Source organism: Sphaerodactylus townsendi, linkage group LG09 (assembly GCF_021028975.2).
Source record: "Sphaerodactylus townsendi isolate TG3544 linkage group LG09, MPM_Stown_v2.3, whole genome shotgun sequence".
NCBI classification, from domain to species: Eukaryota; Metazoa; Chordata; class Lepidosauria; order Squamata; family Sphaerodactylidae; genus Sphaerodactylus; species Sphaerodactylus townsendi.
In genome coordinates, this window is record NC_059433.1 from 52315484 (window position 1) to 52338290 (window position 22807).

The window sequence follows — 22807 nt, forward strand, 5'->3', positions numbered from 1 at the left end:
GTCAATTTATGGCTACCAATCTTGATCCTCTTTGATCTGAGATTGCAAATGCCTTAACAGTCCAGGTGCTCGGGAGCAACAGCCGCAGAAGGCCATTGCTTTCACATCCTACATGTGAACTCCCAAAGGCACCTGGTGGGCCACTGCGAGTAGCAGAGAGCTGGACTAGATGGACTCTGGTCTGATCCAGCTGGCTTGTTCTTATGTTCTTATGTTCTACGGCTACCAATCTTGATCCTTCTTGTTCTGAGGTTGCAAATGCTTTAGCAGACCAGGTGCTCGGGAGCAGCAGCAGCAGCAGCAGCAGCAGAAGGCCATTGCTTTCACATCCTGCATGTGAGCTCCCAAAGGCACCTGGTGGGCCACTGCGAGTAGCAGAGTGCTGGACTAGATGGACTCTGGTCTGATGCAGCAGGTTTTTTCTTCTGTTCTTAAGGAAGAGTAATCTATTGTCAATTCCTAGCGTGGCCAGCTTGACCCAAAGGAGTGATCTGGGGACAGTGTCAAAAGGTGCCTTTAAATCAATAAAGGCAGCATAAAGACTGCTGCAAGGTCTAGATGAGTATTTGACAGCTAAATGGGTATTCTAAAATATTGCTATCTGGTTTGCAGTTCAAAAAGATTAGAGTGAGGAAGAGGTGAGAAGGGAGAATGACTCAGTACATATGTTAAATAACAGAGACATGTACAATTGTATAGCTCTTGCCACTGAAAGGCATCACTCTCTGATAGGCTGCCTTTTCAAAGTATTTTAAATATATATAGCTTGCCTGCTTTGTTATCTAATGTCATGGTTGCCAAATGCCTCCTTGTGCTTGCTTTTACAGTAATTTCAATTGCTTGTAAAACAGTGACACTTTTTATCTATCTGAAATCTGATAGGAAAGATCCCTTGCATGGAATAAGTTGTACCCACAAGAGTCTCATCTCAGTGGAATGGAGAAAAGAGACCAAATGTATTTCACATCAGAACTAATGGGAATGAAAAAATGAATAACCAAAACTAACAGTACAATCATTTTGGGAGGTGAATTGTGAAGTGGATCCGGTGCGGGACTGCGCTGATGCATTTGCCCTTTATGTTGTTACAAGGGGCACCCCTACCAGTGGAGGGGGCAACTGCCCCTCAGCTAGACAGCAGCAAAACCCTGAAGTCAGGGCTGCCATAGAGCTGTGCAGCCACCCAGAGCAGTTCATTTCCAAGGTTGTAGTCAACATTAGTTGGCTTCCATTCCAGCCTTGCAGGCAGGTATGCTATAGTCTAGGGCTCGGACTTAAGTCCATGTAGCCCTAAGTACAGCTTTCTGGCAGTTGAACTAAAAAAAATCTGTTTCCTTGCATTGCTGGAAAAGTCCTTTGATGGCTGCAGGGCGGCACAGCCATGGTGCCATCCCAGTCACTTCAGGCTGTGGATTCAGCAGTAATAATTTTAATCATAAATTTAGTGAACCTGAATTATACTGTTAAAAGGAAAATGAACCCCAAATTATCTTTTAATGTACATTTCTATTTGAAACAGGCCAAAGCGTCAAGACTCTTTGAAATTTGCTAGAAATCCTTGCAGAAAGACTTATGTGATCAAACTGATTTTAAAATTGAAGTAGTTAATTTGGTAGGAAAAGCCAACAGCCGCATGCATCCCTTTGTTCTTTTACTTGAGTGAATCTTGTTCAAGATAAAACATGTCATAATTTAGACAGTACAGCTATATGCAGCCCTTGTGATAGCTCAGTTAAATAAACAGGAACCAAAGGAAGCAGGTTTCTGTACTTCAGGGTCTAACAGTAAGGGTTGGGGCATGGGGAGAAGAAACAATACATGTGAATTTTTTTTTGTTTGTCTTGCAGCCTATCTGTTCATAGGAACACTGTACAAAACTGTCTGTATTTCCACAAAATCTGATGTTCATTCTTCAAATTAGGCCTAGGGTTGCCAGCTCTGGGTTAGGAAATTCTTGGCAATTTTGAGGAGGGTGGGGTTTGGGGAATGGAGAAACTTCAGTGGGGTCTAATGCCATAGAGTCCACCTTGCAGAGCAGCCATTAGCTCCAGATGAACTGATTCCTGTCACCTGGAGATCAGTTGTAATCCCAGGAGAACTGTAGCCACCACCTGGAAGCTGGCAATCCTAGTTAGGCTATAGACAGAGTGAAGGTAGTTTTGCAGCAGCCAGGTAAAATGTGGGGAAAGTCCTATGCTGATAAGCAGAAATGTAAACAACAAAATATTTTCTCTATAATTACCATGATACAAGTCTGCAAGAACACATTTGCACAAAGAATATAATTTCTGGGAAACCCAATCCAGAGCCCCTGTCAGTAGGTCTCAGCGCTGCTGCGATGCCGCCCAACCACCTCCAAGAGGGCTTCTTAGGGGCACGAGGAGATAAAAAACAAAAAAGTGTCCCTGCCACCAAAAAGCCATCCATTCAGCACTATGAATTTACTCCACCATTTAATATACATTTTTATTTGAAACTGGCAAAAGCATCAAGATACTTTGAAGTTTACTAGACATTTTTGCAGAAAGACTTATGTGATCAAATTGCTCCCAAGCCACTGGCACTGGTGTTCTGTCAGGCAAAGGCTGAGTGTAGGCAAAGGCTGAGTGGGAGCAACTAATGTTGGCTCCACCTCTAACCATGTTTCTGGAATGCTCCCTCTATGCTGGTGGACGCGGTGGAGGCACAGGAGCACTGATGTCTGCAGAATGTCTACCTGGCATTGAAAGCTACAGCAGCTGCCTGCTGGCAAATTTGCCCTTTAAAAAAAATGTCTACACCTTCACCACGTATGATAAAATACATACTTCTTTACATTTCCAACATTTCCCATTGTAGTTCTTATCCATCTTCTCAATGTCCTTTGTAGAGATATACTACTGATAAAACATCTTGCACAAATTTTCTCTTAATGTTTGGCTGGCTGTAAATATTATATCTTTCAATCATAGGATTTCCCATTGTTGAAAAGTTCTTTCTTCCTGGATATTTTGTATCCATCTGACCATACAGGTTTTCATTTATTCTCTTTCTGTATCAAATTGTAGAAATAACGTATAAATTCTTCCTAATAAATGTTTCCCTCACATTCTTATCATAATAAGCCTGTATTGGATATGTTAATGCGGATACTGGAGAATTCATTTTGTTGTTGTATAGATTCCCAAATTCTAAATAGCTCATTTCTGATTACATGGCTCATTTCTGATTACATTTCTGATTACTTTGCATTTCTTGGAATTGATTTTTTAGTCCATCAACAATTATATAAACCTTCTTCCAGATCTGCGATTTCTAATTTTATTCCTCTTTGATCTGGATTTTTGATCCAGTTCACAATCCAAACCAGACCACCTGCTTGATAATATAATTTAATATTGGATACTACTAGTCCTCCTCTCTTTTTCTCGTCTTGTAATACTTTAAATCTGATTCTTGGCTTTTTGCCTTCTATTTGCACTGTTTATCTGTTTCTACTATTCCTTCAAGGTTTTTTCTTGTACATAATTTTTTTTCTTTTTTTCTTTTTTCTTTTTTTAATAAGTTTTATTATAGTAAATTCTTACAGACATACATAATACCCCTACCACACATCACATATTCCCCTACAATTATTACAATCACATTACATAGAACCATCACCTCACCCTTAGTGCATATGACTTCCACTTGGAATCAGTATATCGTCTAATATCATTCATCTATCACATATTTCTATTTCATTTCAGTAATTCTATCAACATTGCAGGCATAACAAAAATGGTTTATAGTCCTCATTTTTCCTTAAAAACTTAATCACTGGTTCCCAGATTAATACAAATTCGTCAATTGTGCTTGTACTTAGCACTTTAGATAGTTTATCATATGAGGCAAATTCCAGGAGTTGGGTCATCCAATCTTCTATTGTTGGTATTGTTAGAGCTCCTTTTCCATTTTTTTTTGCTTAGATTGGATTCTCCCGGCAACTGACATATATAAAAATAATGTTTCAGTCCTTTTTTCCATTTTTCTTTCTATGATATTTAAAAGAAATAACTCTGGAATAAAGGGTATTTCTATACATAAAATCTTTCTAATTAAACAATAAATCTTATACCAATATTTTTGGGATTTCTCACTATTCCACCATAAGTGCATAAAGGTGCCTTTCTGACTGCCACATTTCCAACATCTGTCAGAGCAAGTACCATACATCTTGGCCAATTTACTTGGGTATAGATACCACCGATGGAAAATCTTAAGGTAGTTTTCTTTTAATCTTATTGCTTTAGTAAATTTTTGTTTATTAACCCACACATTTTCCCAAGTTTCCAACGGTATTTCTTTATGTAAATCCTGTTCCCACTTGACCATCACAGTTTTTACTTGCTCGTCAAAAGAGTCAGTTTGTAGAATGTCTTGATATAATTTACCAATATTCTTGTGTTTCTTTATCTATTTTTGGGATTCCAAATCCATTTTCTGGAAATAAGCAGTTTTTATTTCTTCTTGTCTATATAATTTTTTATAGAAATCTGTAAATTGTACCATTATGTCCTCCTGTTTAGTATAGTTTATTCCTTCTCTAACTATTTTGTCAATTTTTCTAATCTCCGTTTGCTGTCTAATTTTCCAAGACATCCATCTTCCCGATTTATTTGCCTGTTCAAAGTTTTTTAATTTGGAAATTTTTAAATTCTTTTCCATTTCAGATGTATATAACAATGTTAATTGGTTTTGAGTATTATTTAGATCTTTTAATAATTCTACATCTCTTGTATTGGAGATAAGTTTTTTCTCAATCTTTATGATCTTTTCTTTAAGTTCATTTTCTATTTTTCCTTTTTCCCTTTTCCAATTTGCGCTCTCTTTAATAAATAGACCTCTAAGATATGCTTTAAAAGCTTCCCAAAACGTATATATGTCCATCCCTTCTGTCTTATTAAATTCAAAAAATTCTATAACATCTTTTTTAATTTTCCCAATTATTTTTTCTTTCTTTAATAGATAAGTGTTTAGTCTCCATAGACTCTTTTTTTTGTCCTCCTCAAGGACCATACCACTGGTTTGTGATCCGAAAATATGGCTGGTTCGATAGTTATATTTTCAGTTTGCGTGCATAGATCCTTAGTAGCCCAGACCACATCAATCCTGGTGAACGTTCCGTATTGTTTAGAGTGGTATGTATAATCTTTACTATTACCACTAAATAGTCTCCATACGTCTCTTAGCCCAAAATAATCTGTTAATTGAAAAAAGGACTTAGGCAGCTTACCTCCCAAATTTTTATTATGTATATTAGTGCTTTTGTCCAATATGGTCAACACTATTCCGTTCATATCGCCCATCAGACATATAGAGATGTCTGAAATATCTTTTAATTTTTCAGAGAGATCTTTATAAAAGGAAGCTTTCTCTTCATTAGGACCGTAAATACCTATAAGTAAAGTTTTTTGCATTTCCCACATTATTTCCACCCCTAAAAATCTTCCCTCTGTGTCACTAAATCTTAACTTTGGGTTCAGGTGGTCCTTAATATAAAGCGCAACCCCCCGTTTCTTTTTATGCATTGCTGAGGTGAAGCATTTTCCTAATTTTGCATTTTGTAATAAATCCAAATCCTTAACTCTAACATGCGTTTCCTGTAAACAAATAATGTCAAATAAATTTTTCTTTAAGTAATAATAGATTTTTCTCCTTTTTCCTGGTGAATTCATACCATTCACATTCCAGGAGATAAGTTTAGCAGCCATTCTGACTTATTTATATAACAGTCTGTTAAATCTTACCAATATCTTATATTAAATCTCCCCCCCCCCTTTTATAATTGTACATAAATTGGCAAAATTTTAAAAGAAAAGATTAATTTTGGTAATGCATTTTCTTTTACTGAGGAAACTCTTCTTAGCCATAACATTTCCAATTTAGATCATCTTTGCATGCCCTCATGTATCTTCATCCATGTTATTTTATACTTGTCTGAATAATGTGTCATTTTATTAAAATGTTCAAGATTATTTTAGTCTTCTTCCTGTTGATTTTATAGTCTGAGAAGGATCCAAATTTTTTAGTTTGTTCTATTATGTATCATATTGACACTTGACGGTTAGAAATTGTCAACACCACATCATCAACATAACTTTTCATTTTAAATTCTTCCCTATCCACTCTAAATCCTTTAATTCCAGGACACTGTCTTAGTAGCCAACATTTCTGGCACAAGAATGCATAAAAGTGGAGATAATGGGCATCCTTGATGTGCTCCTTTTCTGATTTGAAATCCATTAGTTAAAACTCCATTTAGTAAGATCTTGGCATGCTGCTTCATAAATATTGAACTGCAGTTTAGACTTTGAGCGTTTTCAGTAAAAAGGTCCTGTGTTCAGATGTAGACCTCTCAGCATATATTCCTCTTATGCAGGGGCGTAACGAGGCAAACTGTAGCCCTGGGCAAAACCTGAGTTGGATGCCCCCCCCATGGTCGGCCACTTCACCATGACCAAATTTTTTTTGCACCAGGACATTGGTGCGTGCAGGGGGGGAATTTTTAGACATATCAGCACCAAAATTTCAGTGTATCATCAGGAGACTGTCCCTATGCTATCCCCCAAGTTTGGTGAGGTTTGGTTCAAGGAATCCAAAGTTATGGACTCCCAAAGGGGGTGCCCCATCCCCCATTGTTTCCAATGGGAGCTAATCCCCAAATTGCGTGCCCTATGCAGCCCTTTGTCTGGAGTTAGGTCAAAACTCCTTGGAATCAGCCACTTGGCTGAAGGCTTTTAGATTCTGGCTGCGAATTCATTTTCTCTCGGACTGTAATTCCCTGGTCCACCGTCTGCTCTCTGACACCCATTCCAACCCCTGGTTTTCCATAATTGAAGGAAAAATAGCCTCTATTGGACTGTCAGTGGATTCACTTTGCCCTTTGTCCTATTCAGAAGCTTATAGAAAATTAAAAGGTCAACTATTGGATAGAGAGTTCTCTACCCTAATCACCGCAGCCAAGAAAACATGCTCCCCCTAGTATTTTTCTCTCCCATTTGAATGGGGCCACTTGGCACACTACCTGTATTGCTTAATAAACCCTGCTCAAAGGAGAGCCATAATGCTTGCCAGGTTTAATGTTATGCCTTCTGCCTTGTTACATGGCAGATTTAATAAGAAAGAAAAGGCTAAAAGATTGTGCCCATGTAATGATGGCTCAGTTGAATCTCTGGCCCACCAATTACTACACTGTCTCAGATTCAAGGAAATCAGACCCAAGTATGTGAATCTTACTCCTTTACATTTACCAGATCTCCCCATTTTAATTAGATTACACTACTTGTTGGACAATCCTGATCCTTCTCTCTGTATGATAGTGGCAGACTTTCTCCTGGAAATTACCAAACCCCAGTAGATTTCCTTCAACCTAACATTTATTTCCTGTATTGTATTTGCTTTTTAATCCATTTTTATTATTGTTGTACTGTTGTCTATGCCAATAAAGGCTTGCAATGGGAGCTAATAGGAGATGGGGGCTACAGTTTTGAGGGTCCATAACTTTGGCCCCCCTGAACCAAACTGCTCCAAACTTGGGGGTATCATCAGGACAGTCTCCTGATGAGTCCCTGAAAGTTCTGAGACTGTGCCTTCAGAAATGTGCCCCCCCCAGCTTGCAACCCCCATTGACAGCAATACAGAAAACTCAATGCAGAACAAAGATTCTTGGGCAAATTTCTGGGATGTTCCTGAAGGGGGCGCATTTTTTGATGTATCAGCACCAAAATGTCAGGGTATCATCTGGAAACCATCCTGATGGGACCCCCCCAAGTTTGGTGCAGTTTGGTTTAGGGGGTCCAAAGTTATGGACCCTCAAAAGGGGTACCCCATCCCACATTCTTTGCTAAGGAGATGGGGGCTACCCTTTGAGGGTCCATAACTTTGGACCCCCTGAACCAAACTGCACCAAACCTTGGGGGTGCCATCATGACAGTCTCCAGATGATACCCTGAAATTATGGTGCTGATACGTCCAAGAATGCCCTCCCTGCAAGAACATCCCAAAATTTGCCCAAGAATCTTTGTTTTGCATTGAGTTTTCTGCATTGCTGTCAATGGGGGTTGCAGGCTGTGAGGGGGCACATTTCTGAAGGCACAGTCTCAAAACTTTCAGGGTCTCATCAGGAGACTACCCTAGTGATACACCCTAGGTTTGGTGCAGTTTGGTTCAGTGGGGCCAAAGTTATGGACCCTAAAAACTGTAGCCCCCATCTCCTATTAGCTCCCATTGGAAACAATGGGGGATAGGGGCACCCCCTTTGGGAGTCCATAACTTTGGACTCCCTGAACCAAACCTCACCAAACTTGGGGGGTAGCATAAGGACAGTCTCCTGATGATATGCTGAAATTTTGGTGCCGCTAGCCTAAAAACTGCACCCCCTGCAGGCCAAAAATGGAAAACCACTAAAATACCCCAAAACGAACCCAGCATTTTGATGCCCCCCCACAAGGTGATGCCCTGGGCAGCTGTCCACCTTGCCCAATGGGCATTATGCCAGTGCTCATGTACTCCTTGAGTCCATCTTCTGGATCCATTTTTGTACAATTCTGAAAAGACAGTGAACTGTTTATCTCTTTTTCTACATGAGTAATTCGATCTCCTTTCTACACTCTGGTTATTCTTCTTCTTTCAGTTTCTTTCCTTAGATAATGTGCCAAACCAATTCCTTGTCACTACTCAGTTTCACACATTAGTGGAAATAGGGGCTGTCCTACAGAGTCAGCTGCTTTTTATTCTCTGACAAGTATACTTATCTGATGTACTGGTTCACAGACACTTTTTTTAACAATAGTACATTACATGTTCAGATGTTCACCAAAAAAGTAATGTGGGAAGAGGCCCAAGACTTCTTGTTGCTTCTTCATGAAGTGTTCTTAATGATTATCCAATTTACATCTCTTAATAATTGTACAGCTCTGATGGCTCAACACTGTTGAGTCCAGGTTGAATATATTACATTAAATAAGCTTAACCCACTCAATTATTTCCCAGCTGTCCACAGCAATAAAACAAGAACTTATGCTAATAAATGATTGAGCCAAAATGCTTATCTCATTCTTTCCCTTGTTAACTCACTCTTACAATTTGGAACTTCACATCACTTGCCAGTGGTGGCAAAGTGTTTCAAAGTTGTACAGATATCACAGCAAATTGGAAGACAATGGGAATAAAAAGGTAAAGGTATGTATTACATGTCCATATGATTTAGCAAAGGATTAAAACCTGGGGCAATGGGCAACAAACGTAGTCCAAACACAGTCCAATATCGAAACAGAGATATTCAGGAGTCCAAGCGGGAAACAGAAGGGGCAATCCAAAGAACACAAGCCAGGAAACAGTCCAAGGCTAGAGATGAATCTAAAAGCAAAGTAGAGGTCCAGTCCAAGGTCATTCCTACACTGAGGTCTAATGTACAGCACAACAGCAGGTACACAAGGACAATGGAGAAGTTGCTTCCACACTGGTTCACCCTTCGCTGGCTGCTTTTATCAGGAAAACCTGATCAAGAATTGGTGCAACTCCTCTGCCTGCTGAATCACCCAAGGACAGTGCCTTTCATCTGTTATTGAGGAGTGTATGTAGTTGTCAGCCTTGATGATGACTCAAGCTGTCCTTGGCAGACATTGACTGTTGCTGGGCTGCCAAGTGTGCATCTCAGTGCTGCTCCTGAGCCTCTTTCCAGTCTGCTTTCTCCAACATTCCAAGGGCTGTAGTGACTCTGGGAATGAGGCTGGCAGCTGCACTGCTTTTACACCAATCTCAACTCCTGGGCTGTGAGACTGAGGATGTGGCGCACTGACTTTGGCTTGAGACTCCCCTTTTGCACCTGATGGAGTCTCTGTCTTGTCTTTTAAGTCTTCCTGTGGCATCCAAGGGCCAGGGCTAGCTTCTTTGGTCTATTCCTCATCCAAGGAAGTGTTGGCAGCCAGGTCCAAAACACCAGGTCTCAGCAGGGTATAATCCCATACACATTACTCTCCAAAGCACTGTTTTCTTAGAGGAACTAATCTGGAAATGAGATAATTCTGGGAGCTCTCCAGATCCTGCCTGGAGGTTGGCAACAGTAGGTATGGACATGGGGAGAATGCAAAGAAAATGTAACATAAAAGGGGAATTTTAATATTTTTCTTGTTCAGCCTTGAAATCCATTTCCATATTTTTGACTGCACCATAAACTTGGGTCTTTTGGGGATCTACCTAAACAAAGAAAGGCAAGCTGTTTTAATATTAATAGATCATGAGTAAATTTGTAATTGCTCAATTGCCTAGGCTGCTGTTTAATGAAGGGAAATGTTTTAGATTTACACCACAGGATAGGAAGAAGGTTCAGAAACCACAATGCTGTCTCACATCTTAGGGTCTTGGGATGCATCAACAGAGGCATAACTTTCAAATCACAAGATATCATAGTCCCACTGCACACTGCATTGGTCAGGTCACACTTGGAATACTGTATGCAGTTCTGGAAGCTTCACTTCAAAAAGGATGTGTATAGATGGAGAATATGCAGAGAGGAGCAACTAGAATGATCAGGGGCCTGGAGACCATCCCTCCCCTTCCGCTAGGGTGGGCGGGCTATGTCCAGATGCCAAGCCCCCTCCCTCCCCTCCCTTGCTTGCCACCCCTCATTCCCTCCTTCCCTCCCATCGCCTCCCCTCCCCTTCCCTCCCTTGCATGGCACCCCTCCCTCCCCTCCCCCTCCCTCCGCAAGGGTGGGTGGGCCAGGTCCAGGAAAGGCTACAGAACTTAGAAATGTTCAATCTGGCAAAGAGAAGATTAAAGGAGGACATGATCACTATCTTTAAGTGTTTGAAAGGTCACCCCGAGGATCTTTAGCAGATTATTTTTTTTAACCTCACATCCCCAGATTTAAGACATGTCTTTATGCAGGCTCGCTTCCACACTCACTTCCACAAACAGTGAGTGGGGAAACGGCCGAGGTCAGGGAGCTCTTGCTGATGTTGGCAGAGGATAGGACTTGCATTAATGGGTATAAAGTATGTGTGGAAATGTACCGGTTGGAAATTGGGATTTTTTTTTCTACAGTGAGAGTAGTTCAGTTGGAATTGGTGAGGTGGTGAGCAGTCTTCAAACAAGGGCTGGATGAACACTTGTCAGGGATACTTTCTGCTGATCCTACACTGAGCAGGGGGTTGGATGAGATGGCCTATATGGCTTCTTCCAACTCTATGATTCTGTGTCTCCACGAAGTACAGTAACCAACCTACATTTTTTCTTCCAATCTGGGCTGCCTGATCTGACTAGGTTATCTCTATTGTTAAACAACTCGGACCCCGGTCTTTGTGAAGAGATCGCCAATTTCATTGCGGAGATAGTTGAGAGTTCCCAGTAGAACGTATTTGTTGTGCTCCCCGTGGGGCCTTTTATCTATCATGTATCCATGCAATTGTTCCCAATTCATGTAACTTTTTTCTGACTATGCCAATAAAGGCTTATGTATGTATGTAACACTCTGCCTATAAAGAGCAACTGATGAAAACTTCTGTCCATAGCTCTGGCAGGTTGCTCACTTTTCTGGGTACTTTTAATTACTTAAACAAATCTTTTTTCGACAATACATCAGACCTTTTTTCTTTACCCATCCTTGGAGATCATTAACATTTTTGTACTTCAGGCAAACTTTTTTTTTCACTACCGGAAACTTAACCATTCTGAAACTGCCAGGAACTTACCCAATCTGAATCTGGGTTGGTTTTCAAAAAGAAACTTCTGCCAGTTTTATTCCTGTGGCAGAATTCACTTTCTCAGAATTTTCTGAGACCTCGGAACACAATTCAATATTTTCAGAGGCTTTAGGTATTTCTAAAAAAAAATTCAACCTGCTTCTGTTTTCCCAGAAAATAAAATGCCACATAAACATGTTTTTCCAACTGTGGAAATCATGAATTTCCATTCTAACCGGTGTAAAGATCAAGTATTGTCACTGACTGCACAAGTAAAATAAGTGCTGCTTATGTATCTGCTCAGGATCATGTTTTTCTACTTCAACTTTGAGGTAAAAATGATTTTAATTAATAAAGACTTAATCCTGTGAAAGCACACATCACTTTGGAAAATACATAGTAGCCCAAAAGAATGAAACTGCATATGTGCTTGAGTACTGTATTTTTTGATAGGAGAAGGCCGTTTCCAAACTACTATGAATTAACAGTGCTGGTCTAAACAGTTACATACTTTTAAACTCAGTGATCAATGACATAAGAAAGGTCTATCTCTGCTTACGATGGGGACCTTATTAGTGACACTTATCTGAGTCTATAGTCTACTTATAGTTTATAGACTGCTTATAGGAGCAGCAATAGCATAGTGGTTAAGAGCAGGTGTAACTCTGATCTGGAGGAACCGGTTTTGATTTCCTGCTCTGTCGCCTGAGCTGTGGAGGCTTATCTGGGGAATTCAGATTAGCCTGTACACTCCAACACATGCCAGCTGGGTGACCTTGGGCTAGTCACAGTTCTTCTGAGCTCGCTCAGCCCCACCTACCTCATAGGGTGTTTGTTGTGAGTGGGGAAGGGAAAGGAGTTTGTAAGCCCCTTTAAGTCTCCTACAGGAGAGAAAGGGGGGGAATATAAATCCAACTCTTCTCCTCCTCCTCCTCCTCCTCCTCCTCCTCCTCCTCCTCCTCCTCCTCCTCCTCCTTCTTCTTCTTCTTCTTCTTCTTGATTGTTGATTTGCTGTCCAGCTAATAAGAAATGGCTCCTGTTGTCTACATTAGGAAGAGATGGCACACCAGCTGTTCTCTGTAACAATAATGACACTATTGCTGAGACAAACATTTTCATCATGAAGCATGGGAACACTAAATCCAAACCACATTGTTTAGCTAATACAAGCTTTCCCTCCAGTAAAGTGCAATGTCACATAACAAAGTAAATTGAAGAGATCATAGTTTAGAAAATATGACAAAGTTGAAAATGTAAAGCTGCATTAAGCAGTAACATCCTTTAAGGGAAAATTAATTGATCCAAAATGTTATGTCTTTGTATATTTCAGAGTGGTTTATTGGGTATAATTTTTCTGTGGTTGACAAAGTGAACTGAAAGTTTCCTAAGCCAAAATTATTTGAGGACGAGTGTGTTTCATCATTTTAAATACAATACAATTAGATGACATATATGAGACACTATTCTTTGTAGAAACTTCATTTTCCTTACTGAGGTTGATTCCCCACTGCAGAGTCGACTAGATTCGACCCGGTTCCCTGAAAAGGAACTGACCTAGGTCGACTCCATTGTTACTCCCCACAGCAGCCGAGTTTGTCCCACCAGAGCTGAGCTCAGAGGGCGGGATCACTACAGCGCCTCTCCTGCTCTTTGTTCCCGATCGGCTGTCGTGTTACCATGGGAACGTGAATGTGCATCCGGGTTTTTTTACATAACAGCAACATAGCCACAAATCAGTGCTCTATGTAGCTAAAAGCAGCGTGTAAACGTGTACTGTTTATATGTATGGCCATCGCTTCATATACAAGAAGGATTTTTTTAAAGGGCGCGCTTTTCCCCATTGCAAGTCTTTCGTTCTGAGCATGCCCAAAACACTGAACTGTGATTGGCTGACCAGAGGGAACAGTTCCTCGATGATTCCCCACTTTACCGGCTTCGACCTGAGTTCGACCTAGGTTCGCTGAAAAAGTTGTACCTCCCTGATGGAGTTGGGATTTGACAGTTTGAGGGGGTGAAGCTGGGATGGAACCGTGTTGAACTCAGTGGCTGTGGGGAATACCTAAGTCAAACCTAGGTTGAACCTAGGTCAAACCTGCCAGTGGGGAATCAACCTCTATGACTGTATTCTGGTGTGATGATAAACCATAGTTTGTTCTTTTAAAAGTGGGCTTACACATTCTCTTTTCTTTCCATCTTCACCTCATACATAGCTGAAGAAAATTGAGGACTTCCTGATGCACAACCTGTTGCACAACCAACTATGGTTTCCAGTTATGTCTGAACCACTGGCATATCTGGGGGGGGGGAGCAAGGGGAGTCATTTGACCCAGGCACCATGCACCTGGGTTATTTTTGGCCCCCGCTTTGCCCTATCTCCCCCCTCAACCAAACTCCCTACCCACTGAACTTCCCCTGCTGCCCCTCTACCATCATGCTATGGTATGCCACTGATGCTAGGTGGCTTGTCAGCCGCACGTCTTCCTTCTGGAGCAGCTGTGAGAAGGAAGGCCCTTCTCTCCAGGCAAGGAGTAAGAATGGGGGGCCTTCTCTTCAGGCAGCAGGAGCAGCTCCAGTCACTATTCCCAGGGCAGATCCTGCATTTGGTTAGGTGTACAACAGAGAGGCCAGCCACAACAGCCACCCACCAGCCCTCCTCCCATGGGGTGCCTTTAGGAGCTGCAGGTCCATCTTAGAATGCCCCTGCAGATTCACTGGGGACCGCTGGCAGTGAAAGGCCAGAGTATCCTTGGCAAACCTTGCCAGCCTGGGGAAGAGGTGGGCATCCAAACTCCCCCTGCTGCCCCTGCCACTCCCCACTGCCACACCACTGCCCCAACAACCACAAAAAAGACAGAAAATGTTTGTTGAGTGTTCTTTCTGCTGGGGTGGCAGCACAGTGGTGGTGGAACAGTGGGAGAGTCGGGAGGGGTTGGGTTAGCACCTGGGGCTTGCCCTGGGCACTGCTTTGTCGCAGTACACCATTGGTCTGAACCATGCACTTTGGTTTATTTCTTGCCTATAAATCAAGATGCCACCCTGTATTAACCCACAGCTATATCTAACCACAGATGGCACAGATGTAACAGAGATTATAGTTTGTTGCAAATCAATTCATTGACTTTCCTATCCATGTATGAAGAGGAGAAAGAGAATTTCCCACACTCATTACTGTGATGGCAAACCATGTTCTTATTTGTTAAAGGAATGCATAGACCACCCTTTCAATAATTTGTCATTGCTTACATAAAACAATCATAAAATTGTTACCATAAGTTAAATCACAACTGTAACAATTGCCATGTTTATAGTTACAGCTGAATGCATTCAAATGAGGCAGTAATGACAGTAACTCAATTCCTTTTAAATGGTTATTGATTCTCAGATGTCTTATGAAGACATTTTGTTTTCATTTCCTGTAACTTAAATAGTAAGATGCCTTTGGAATGAATGGATTACTAATGAGGAAAATCTTGCTGTTTATTCTGCTCAGATAAACAATGAAGAAACTCTCAAGTATGAATGCTGTGTACAAGAATGATGATTTGTTTCCCTAACTGTACACTCCTTCTTTCATGTCTGACAGGGAAGTCTGGATTGCTCTCTGGGCCTTGCTGCATGATAACTTGATTGTAACAAAAATGTGTGTGAGTTTGTGATGCGTTACTTGGGCAGGGTTCATAAATCTTCCCTCAGTTTCTGCATGAAGCTATTATACCTTTGAGAATTCAAGTGATAATGTATGGAGTTGGAACATTTGTCACTGTTATTACTCTTTTTGTTATTTTGTGAATGTTGCTTTCAGGGAAGATTTCTGTGACTAAAATAAGTATTGATCAACATTTCAGATTAATTTTAATTCATTAGAAGCTATGCTGTCCCCTAGAATGCAGTGTGAAACTGCTCACTCAGCTGCTCTGAAGGCCAGATGTCATAGAAAGAATGGAAAAAGAGTTTTAAATAAAAATAAGCATTGTTATTGCATATTATCCATTTGGAAGGGGGCTTTCTATGAATTTTTTTCTTTGTTGATAAATTTAGCATAGGTCTCCAGAATGAACAGTATATGACCTATGAGAATTGGGTAAAAGTGTTCTATCTTAATTATGTGTCTTTTTAATGCCCTATTTTTTAATTGATACCATAAAATCAAAGTGCTATTAGGCCTTGTCAGGCTATCTTTGACAGGAACTTCTTTCCTAAAGGGCTTTCCAAATAAATAGAGTAGAGGAATAATTGCCAGTTGCCCATCTGATCCCTAAAACTTCCTGTTAAACCCAAAGTGTAGTGCAAGAAACATGTCAGGGCTGCTGTTTTAGAGACTTGATGATGTGATAGTAAGGAAATATGTAACATCAAAGAGTGATCTTATTATGTCTCTGAAGCCAGACTTCTACAAGTCCAAATGAATTGGGGGTGATTTTTAAAATTCATTGTGGCATGTTTAATGACCTTGAATGGTTTTTCATTAGTCGTGTTCCAAAAAATTCCTTCCTCATAACTGAGGTATATGTATTGCACAGACATGTGTCCTTATTGCTTTCCAGTTTCTTATTAAGCCCAGCCACTATGTGAATTCTGCTGGGTTTATTTCAGACCATGTAGAAAAACTTGGAATCTTATCATATTTGCTAGCAAGGTTATGATGCTAAGCAAATTATTGTGTTCTTTAGTATTCCTTTCTCTACATTTAACAGCCATTAACTAGTCATCTGCCATTTCACACTTAAAAAAGGGGGGGGGATGAAGATTAATTTCTTCTGGACATTAAAAAGAGAAAAGTTGCCATGTCTCTCATGCAATTCACCAATGTACATGACAGCAGATTACACAGTATCTGCTTCTCAGAAAGCATCGTTAGCTGTTTTATCCAGGGAGTGATAAATATGCTATTTTGCAATATTATTTTGTGAGCATGCTAAAACAATATGGGATAGGAAGTCTACTTGATCTGGACAACATGGGCTTTTGCAGTCTTCTGCACTAATTTTATTGTCTCTGCATTTTTGCTGAGTCTAAGGCATTACACCTTGCCAATAAAAAAGCTTGTCTAAATTTATGGATTTCTAACCAGCAGAAATAGTCTGGCAAGGAGAAAGTACAGTTAAAGGGTATCTGGAAGAAGAGAAGTGAACATTTACAATTGCGTTCTGAAACACTAAGGCAAAATCCCTACGGTCAATTAATCGCATGATGCTCATGTGAAATATCAAGGTTTCATCAAGGTCTTCCCACTGCTTAATCGCCGAACATGGATTCATCCCAGTTCTGGCGCTCCCTCTCCTGCTTATCGTTGTTTTTTAAGAACCTGTATGGAAGTGCACCTTTTTAAAAAACACATGCCAAAGCCAGATTGGTGGAGAGGTTCAGGGTTTGAATATAGGTTTGTTTTCCCGCCATAGGGAGTGACGCAGAAACTTCCAGCCAATCAGAGCGCCTACGAACTAGGTGGCTAACATAATAGAGAATAAGCTGATAAGCTGATAATTAGCTAGATGCTTTTTGTTCCCTTAAAAAAATAGAGCTATAATTGCTGATTTCCAATTGTCAGGTATTTCTCCAGTCTGGAAATTAAAATGACTGAACTGAAGCTATTGTACTTTGGTCACATTATGAAAAGACTTACCTAAAATACAATAATGGTAGGGAAAGTTGAAGGCCACCGAAAAAGAGGAAGACTCAACATGAGATGGATTGACTGATTTTTATCATTACAAAGTAAAGTTTTAAAAGTATATTTAAGAATAGTGATTACAAGCTTTTTGCAACATGAATATCTCTACCAATACACCCCACATTTGAACTATATCTTCATGTTTGTGAAGCTGGACATTCTTCTCCTCTCAGGTGCTTCTCACACCTGTAACCCAACAGATGTTAATATCATGACTGTTAGAATGTCAATTAGATTGTTTTAGATCTACATATGACCATGTTATTGTGATACTCCTTTGTTTCTTACTCTTCTCCAAGGCTATTCTGGAGACATCCTCCATGATCTTTTCTCACAATATCTGCAACATAACTCTTACTTACTGGGCATTCAAAATGAGCAATGTAAAAATAAAAATAGTTTTCCACATTGCATCATGCCTGCTATAGTAGATCAGAGTGAACAGATATAGAGATTCTAGAAGACAATGCCAATCTTCCCTTCAGACCCTTAGAAGAGGCTATAGGCCAGTGGTGGCGAACCTTTGGCACTCCAGATGTTATGGACTACAATTCCCATCAGCCCCTTCCAGCATGGCCAATTGGCCATGCTGGAAGGGGCTGATGGGAATTGTAGTCCATAACATCTGGAGTGCCAAAGGTTCGCCACCACGGCTATAGGCAGTCACTGAGGTCTGCCTTGTGATTGGCTGGGCTTGGATTTCTTACCATAGTCTACTTTGATTAAGCCTTTTAGTTATAAGAAGTGCTTGCTATTTACATTCAGTACTGATTTACTCTCCCCCCTTCCTTCCACCCCTACTCTTACTGGCTGGATTAATACAGTTGACATATTCTTAACTATGCTTTATTTAGTAGACTAAATGTTTATCTAGTAAAAGTCCACTTGCATGAGTTAAAGAGTACGTAAATATAAACTTGCACATTCTGGGTTGGATTCTACCATTTCGCCGTGTTAGCAGTCACATCTTTTTTTCAACAAAAGACTCATCTGCTAATGTTGCTTCAATGTAAGAGCATCTTAGGCCAGGGGAATTGTTTTTGCACTGCAGGACATTTGCACTAAGCAGACATTACATCTTCCAGGTGTATAGTAACATGTACCTGCCCAACTGGTTATACCCCTTGCTTTTGTTGAAGCTGAACATAATAACTTAATAGCCAAGAAAGTGAAAGGACACGATTCCCTTAACTGGGCTTGTTCTAATTTTTTCCCTGTCCCACTTGGTTAAGTAGTCCATTGTGCCAAACTGAGAGAAAAATCTCCCCAGTTTCTCAGTCTTAGAATACATTTTAATTGGTCATTTTGTCTGGTGATGAGTATATTCTTCATAAAATTAGGCTTGAGCTCTATGTACTACTGGAGAATGAAGCTGTATTTGAAACAGAGGCAATGGAAGGGTCTCATTCTTCTCCAATTATTCTTCCCTACCAGAAGGTAAATATTTGCCTTTTTCCCCCTTTTCCAGGCTCATTTGGGGAGGATTGGGATGACTGATCTGGAAATCATATTACTAATTTTTGAATCAAGCAGTAGATAACTTACTGGGTTGGATCCAGACAGCTTTTCCACTAGTGAAAAGTGAAAGGGAGTCTCCTTTGAGGCTACACTCTGTCACAAGGAGCAATTGGTCAAGACTGGGCAGAAAAGCTGGATCCAACCCACTGTATCTGGAGGGGGCTCACATGTCTCCCATGTACTCACAAAAATGGTGTTGTAGCATATATTGTTGGGGAAACAGCTAAGTTTGTAAAAAACAAAAACAAACCTAAGGTACCAGCAGCAAATACCAGAACCATTAGAATCTCACAATTACGAATCTGAATCTTCAGGGAAAGTGTGCAAAATCGCATTGAGGAATCTGCTGATATCATCCCTAGTCACCCCCGTTCTTTTTTTTTTCTGATCTGGGTGCCAGTTTATTCATCCTCATCCAATCCTCTATTATCTTCAAACAGTTGTTCAGGACCTCATGTAGTCCATAGGAAAAAGAGAAATAGAGCTGGGTGCCATCAGCATAATGATGAAACCATATTTCCTATACCTTCATATGCTATCGCAGTAGGTTTATGCAGATGTTAAAAAGCATGGGAGAAAAATGGCACCATCTGAAACTCCTTATGGAGTCCCATGGAAAGAAATAATAGTGTTGCAGAAAGAAATAATAGTATCAGTTGCTGAGATCTACACTCCAGGAAGGACAAGAACCACTGCAAAATGATTCCAGAATGATATGATAGTTGATGGTACTGAACATTGCTGAGAAATCCAGGGAAGTCTTCATACCTGCCTTGTCTCTCAACTCAACTTTTGACTCTCAAAATAATAGAGACCTATAATGATGTCTGTTCCAGATCAGAGTTGAAAAACTGCATGATCAGCAATGGATGACTGTCTTGTTGGGTCGCTATAGTACAGATCCTCAGTATCAGCGACTGTTCATCAATCTGGTAAGAGTGAAGCCAATTCTGAAAGCAAACATTTCCTCCACGAACAATGTGTTTGTTATATTTTCTCTTTGTTTATGACGGCTGTGTCAGTTACACTGATTTACATAAATACTGCCAATCCTGGGAGGCTACACTTTCAACAAAAGTAGCCGAGTACAAACAGCATTCCTGAGTTTTAATTCATATTGTATAAACATAACAGATGTTGGTACAATGAGCCAAAAAGAAAATACAACAAAGGCAACCATTTCAAGGAGACTTGTAATGAAAACACGTTCCAGATTGGCAAAAGTATGAAATGTTAATGGAACAGAACATTTAAATGTCATTATTTGGCTCTTAAGCATTGCAAAGATACAATGTATACCACTGCTTTTGATTTTTTCCCCTCCATTTCCATACCTTTCACAGCATCAATGAAAAACTGACTTCCTGTGCCTCTTTTCCTTGACAGTTTTTCACATTGAATCTTAACTGTCACTAGAGACATTAAAAGCCAAAAGTAGCTTTGTCATATGTGATTACAATATATTCCAGTGATTGACAGTGTGTTCTGTGAATTACAACATTTGATTTAACACTAGCTAAATGTTACCCCGTGGTGCAGAGTGGTAAGCTGCAGCACTGCAGTCAAAGCTTTGCTCATGACCTGAGTTCAATCCCAACAGAAGTTGGTTTCAGGTAGCCAGCTCAAGGTTGACTCAGTCTTCCATCCTTCTGAGATCGCTAAAATGAGTACCCAGCTTGCTGGGGGTAAAGTGTAAATGGCTGGGGAAGAAATGGCAAACCACCTTGTAAACAAAATATGCCTAGTAAATATAGTGATATGATGTCACGCAATAGGTCAGAAATGGCCAGTGATTGCTCAAGGGACTACCATTGCCCAGAGGCAGAGCAAGGGGAAACTGTGCCCCAGCTGCGGTGCTGCCCACCCCACCCCTCCCCTCCCCCACCCCACCCCATTCTGTACTTTTTAAGTGATGTGTGTAGATTTTCATGTACAGGGATAATCTCTGTTCTTTTCATTTTTGTCTACATTCAAATAATTTTCATGTATGAAAAACAGTATGAATGAAGTAGGTCTTGGATTTGTGAGATGTTCAATTTTCAGGCACTATGATCCCCCCTTTGCCCCCATCCCTAGAAGTGCCTTTCTTTTTCTTTCTTTTTTTGCAAACCTTGACTGCAGCATGTTACAGGATGTCATAAATGACTGCATAACAAAAACATGGCAGTAAAAGACATCTTCGTAAATAAACATTTACTGTTTTCAAGCATAATTTTTGAGTTTAGTCTTAACTGTTCTACTATGCGTGATCCTAGTATTTTCCAATAAATATAACCTGACTGACTAGTATAAAATGAAAGCCATTATTATGTATTGTTATCATGTAAAAGTACAACTGAGATTAAAAACCAGTGCTGTGCCAACGTAGATTTCATTTGAGAATCTAGATATGGTAGCATTATGATCTTTCTCTGTTAATGTGTCTTTATTTTGCAGGAACCATACATAAACAAATCAGCAGTGTCAGTTCAAGCTCATTTCTCACTGCAGCGAACATATGTCATATTTCGGTCCCTTGGCCTTCGCCACCTGACAATTGTTGATTTGCAGAACCAGGTTGTTGGGATAATTACCAGGAAAGATCTGATGTCTTTCCAGCTGGAAGAGAAACTGGGGCTCCAGCAGACATTGCAGCAGCCTGACTCAGATGAAGAATCTTTAATCCAGGAGGAAATCTGAATGAGAAATGCTGAGTTCTTCAGGCCTTGTAATCATTTGTATTTTTTTAAAGGAACCCTATGTTTTTCTTAATGAAAGATGAAAATAAACATGCCACTTTCTTGACTAGCAGGGTTCCGAAAATGTAGGTGATACATTTATAATAATGAAAAGTTATAAAATGAATAGTATATTGAGATTTTGGGTTCATACTTCACACAGGTCTTTTTCTCCCAGTCTCAGGCCAAACTACTCCCCACCCCCACCCCTGGTACTGGCGCCCTTGATACAGTCAGTCTTAAAACTTGTAGCAGGTAAGGGGATGTTCACTTTGTATTGGTTTGTTGCCATTGCTCTGGAAAGGAGGATTTGTCTCTTCCCCCATGCAGTTTCCCCACATCTGTTTTAGTCCCAGTGGGGGAAAAAAGACAGACAAAGAAGAGAAGTAACTATAGTGGTAAAATTGTCTTAGCAACTATTTTTAAGTAGGAATTTTGGTCAGGTGTGTGTATGTCTTTTAAAGAAGGATGTCAAAAAGAATTGTCAAAGGCTTTCACAGCCACGATGAACTGACTGGTGAGGGTTTTCCAGGCTGTGAGGCCATCGTCTGTTGGTTTTTTGCTCCTAATGTTTCACCCACACATACAGCTAGCATCTTCAGAGACATGTCATCTTCAGAGACATGTCTCTGACTGTGCCATGAAGAGAAACACATCTTAATATGACATCTCTCTGAAGATGTCAGCCATAGATGTCAGCAGGTGAAATGTTAGGAGCAAAAACTACTACCAGACCACAGTCTCACAGCCCAGAAAACCCACAACACCCAGTTGATTCTAGCTATGAAAGCCTTTGACAATACTGTTTAAGCTATTGGGAAGTGATTTCTGTTCTTGCTTTCCCATAGCATCATGGTATGTTCATGCACCTTCTGAGTTTTTGCCAGCTTTTCTCCAGTTCTTCATAAACCTGCTGCGCTGTGAAGCAAAATCAGAATCTTTATTACAGTCATAAACCAATCTAAACCAGCATAAGGTAAATATAGAATATACAATTAAAAGAAGGCAAAATGCTTTAAGCTGAAAAAAGAATAGGCACAGGAAGACAATGAACTTAACAGATAAAATACTGTGACTATAACTTTCAAATCTAAGCCTATTTTATGGTACAGATCATCCTACGATCTAGCAACATTGTATGTTGTATCAGAATTGGTATCTGTGAGAAGAATAGAAATATAAAATTGTCCTTTGCA

General features: G+C 40.2%; 1 protein-coding gene across 3 annotated transcripts in view; it reads left to right on the plus strand.

The window, feature by feature from the left end:
• LOC125439145 (H(+)/Cl(-) exchange transporter 6-like) overlaps positions 1-21673 on the plus strand; it is a 73627-nt gene extending 51954 nt beyond the window's left edge. For 2 of the 3 annotated variants that reach the window (XM_048508068.1, XM_048508067.1), the window contains 3 exons: positions 18717-18813; positions 19731-19826; positions 21331-21673. In XM_048508068.1, the coding sequence (XP_048364025.1) occupies positions 18717-18813; positions 19731-19826; positions 21331-21573 (436 nt within the window). In that variant the 3' untranslated portion in view covers positions 21574-21673. The remainder of the gene's footprint in view (positions 1-18716; positions 18814-19730; positions 19827-21330) is intronic. The other variant, XR_007245487.1, reaches the window with a different exon arrangement.
• Positions 21674-22807: the final 1134 nt, after the last annotated feature.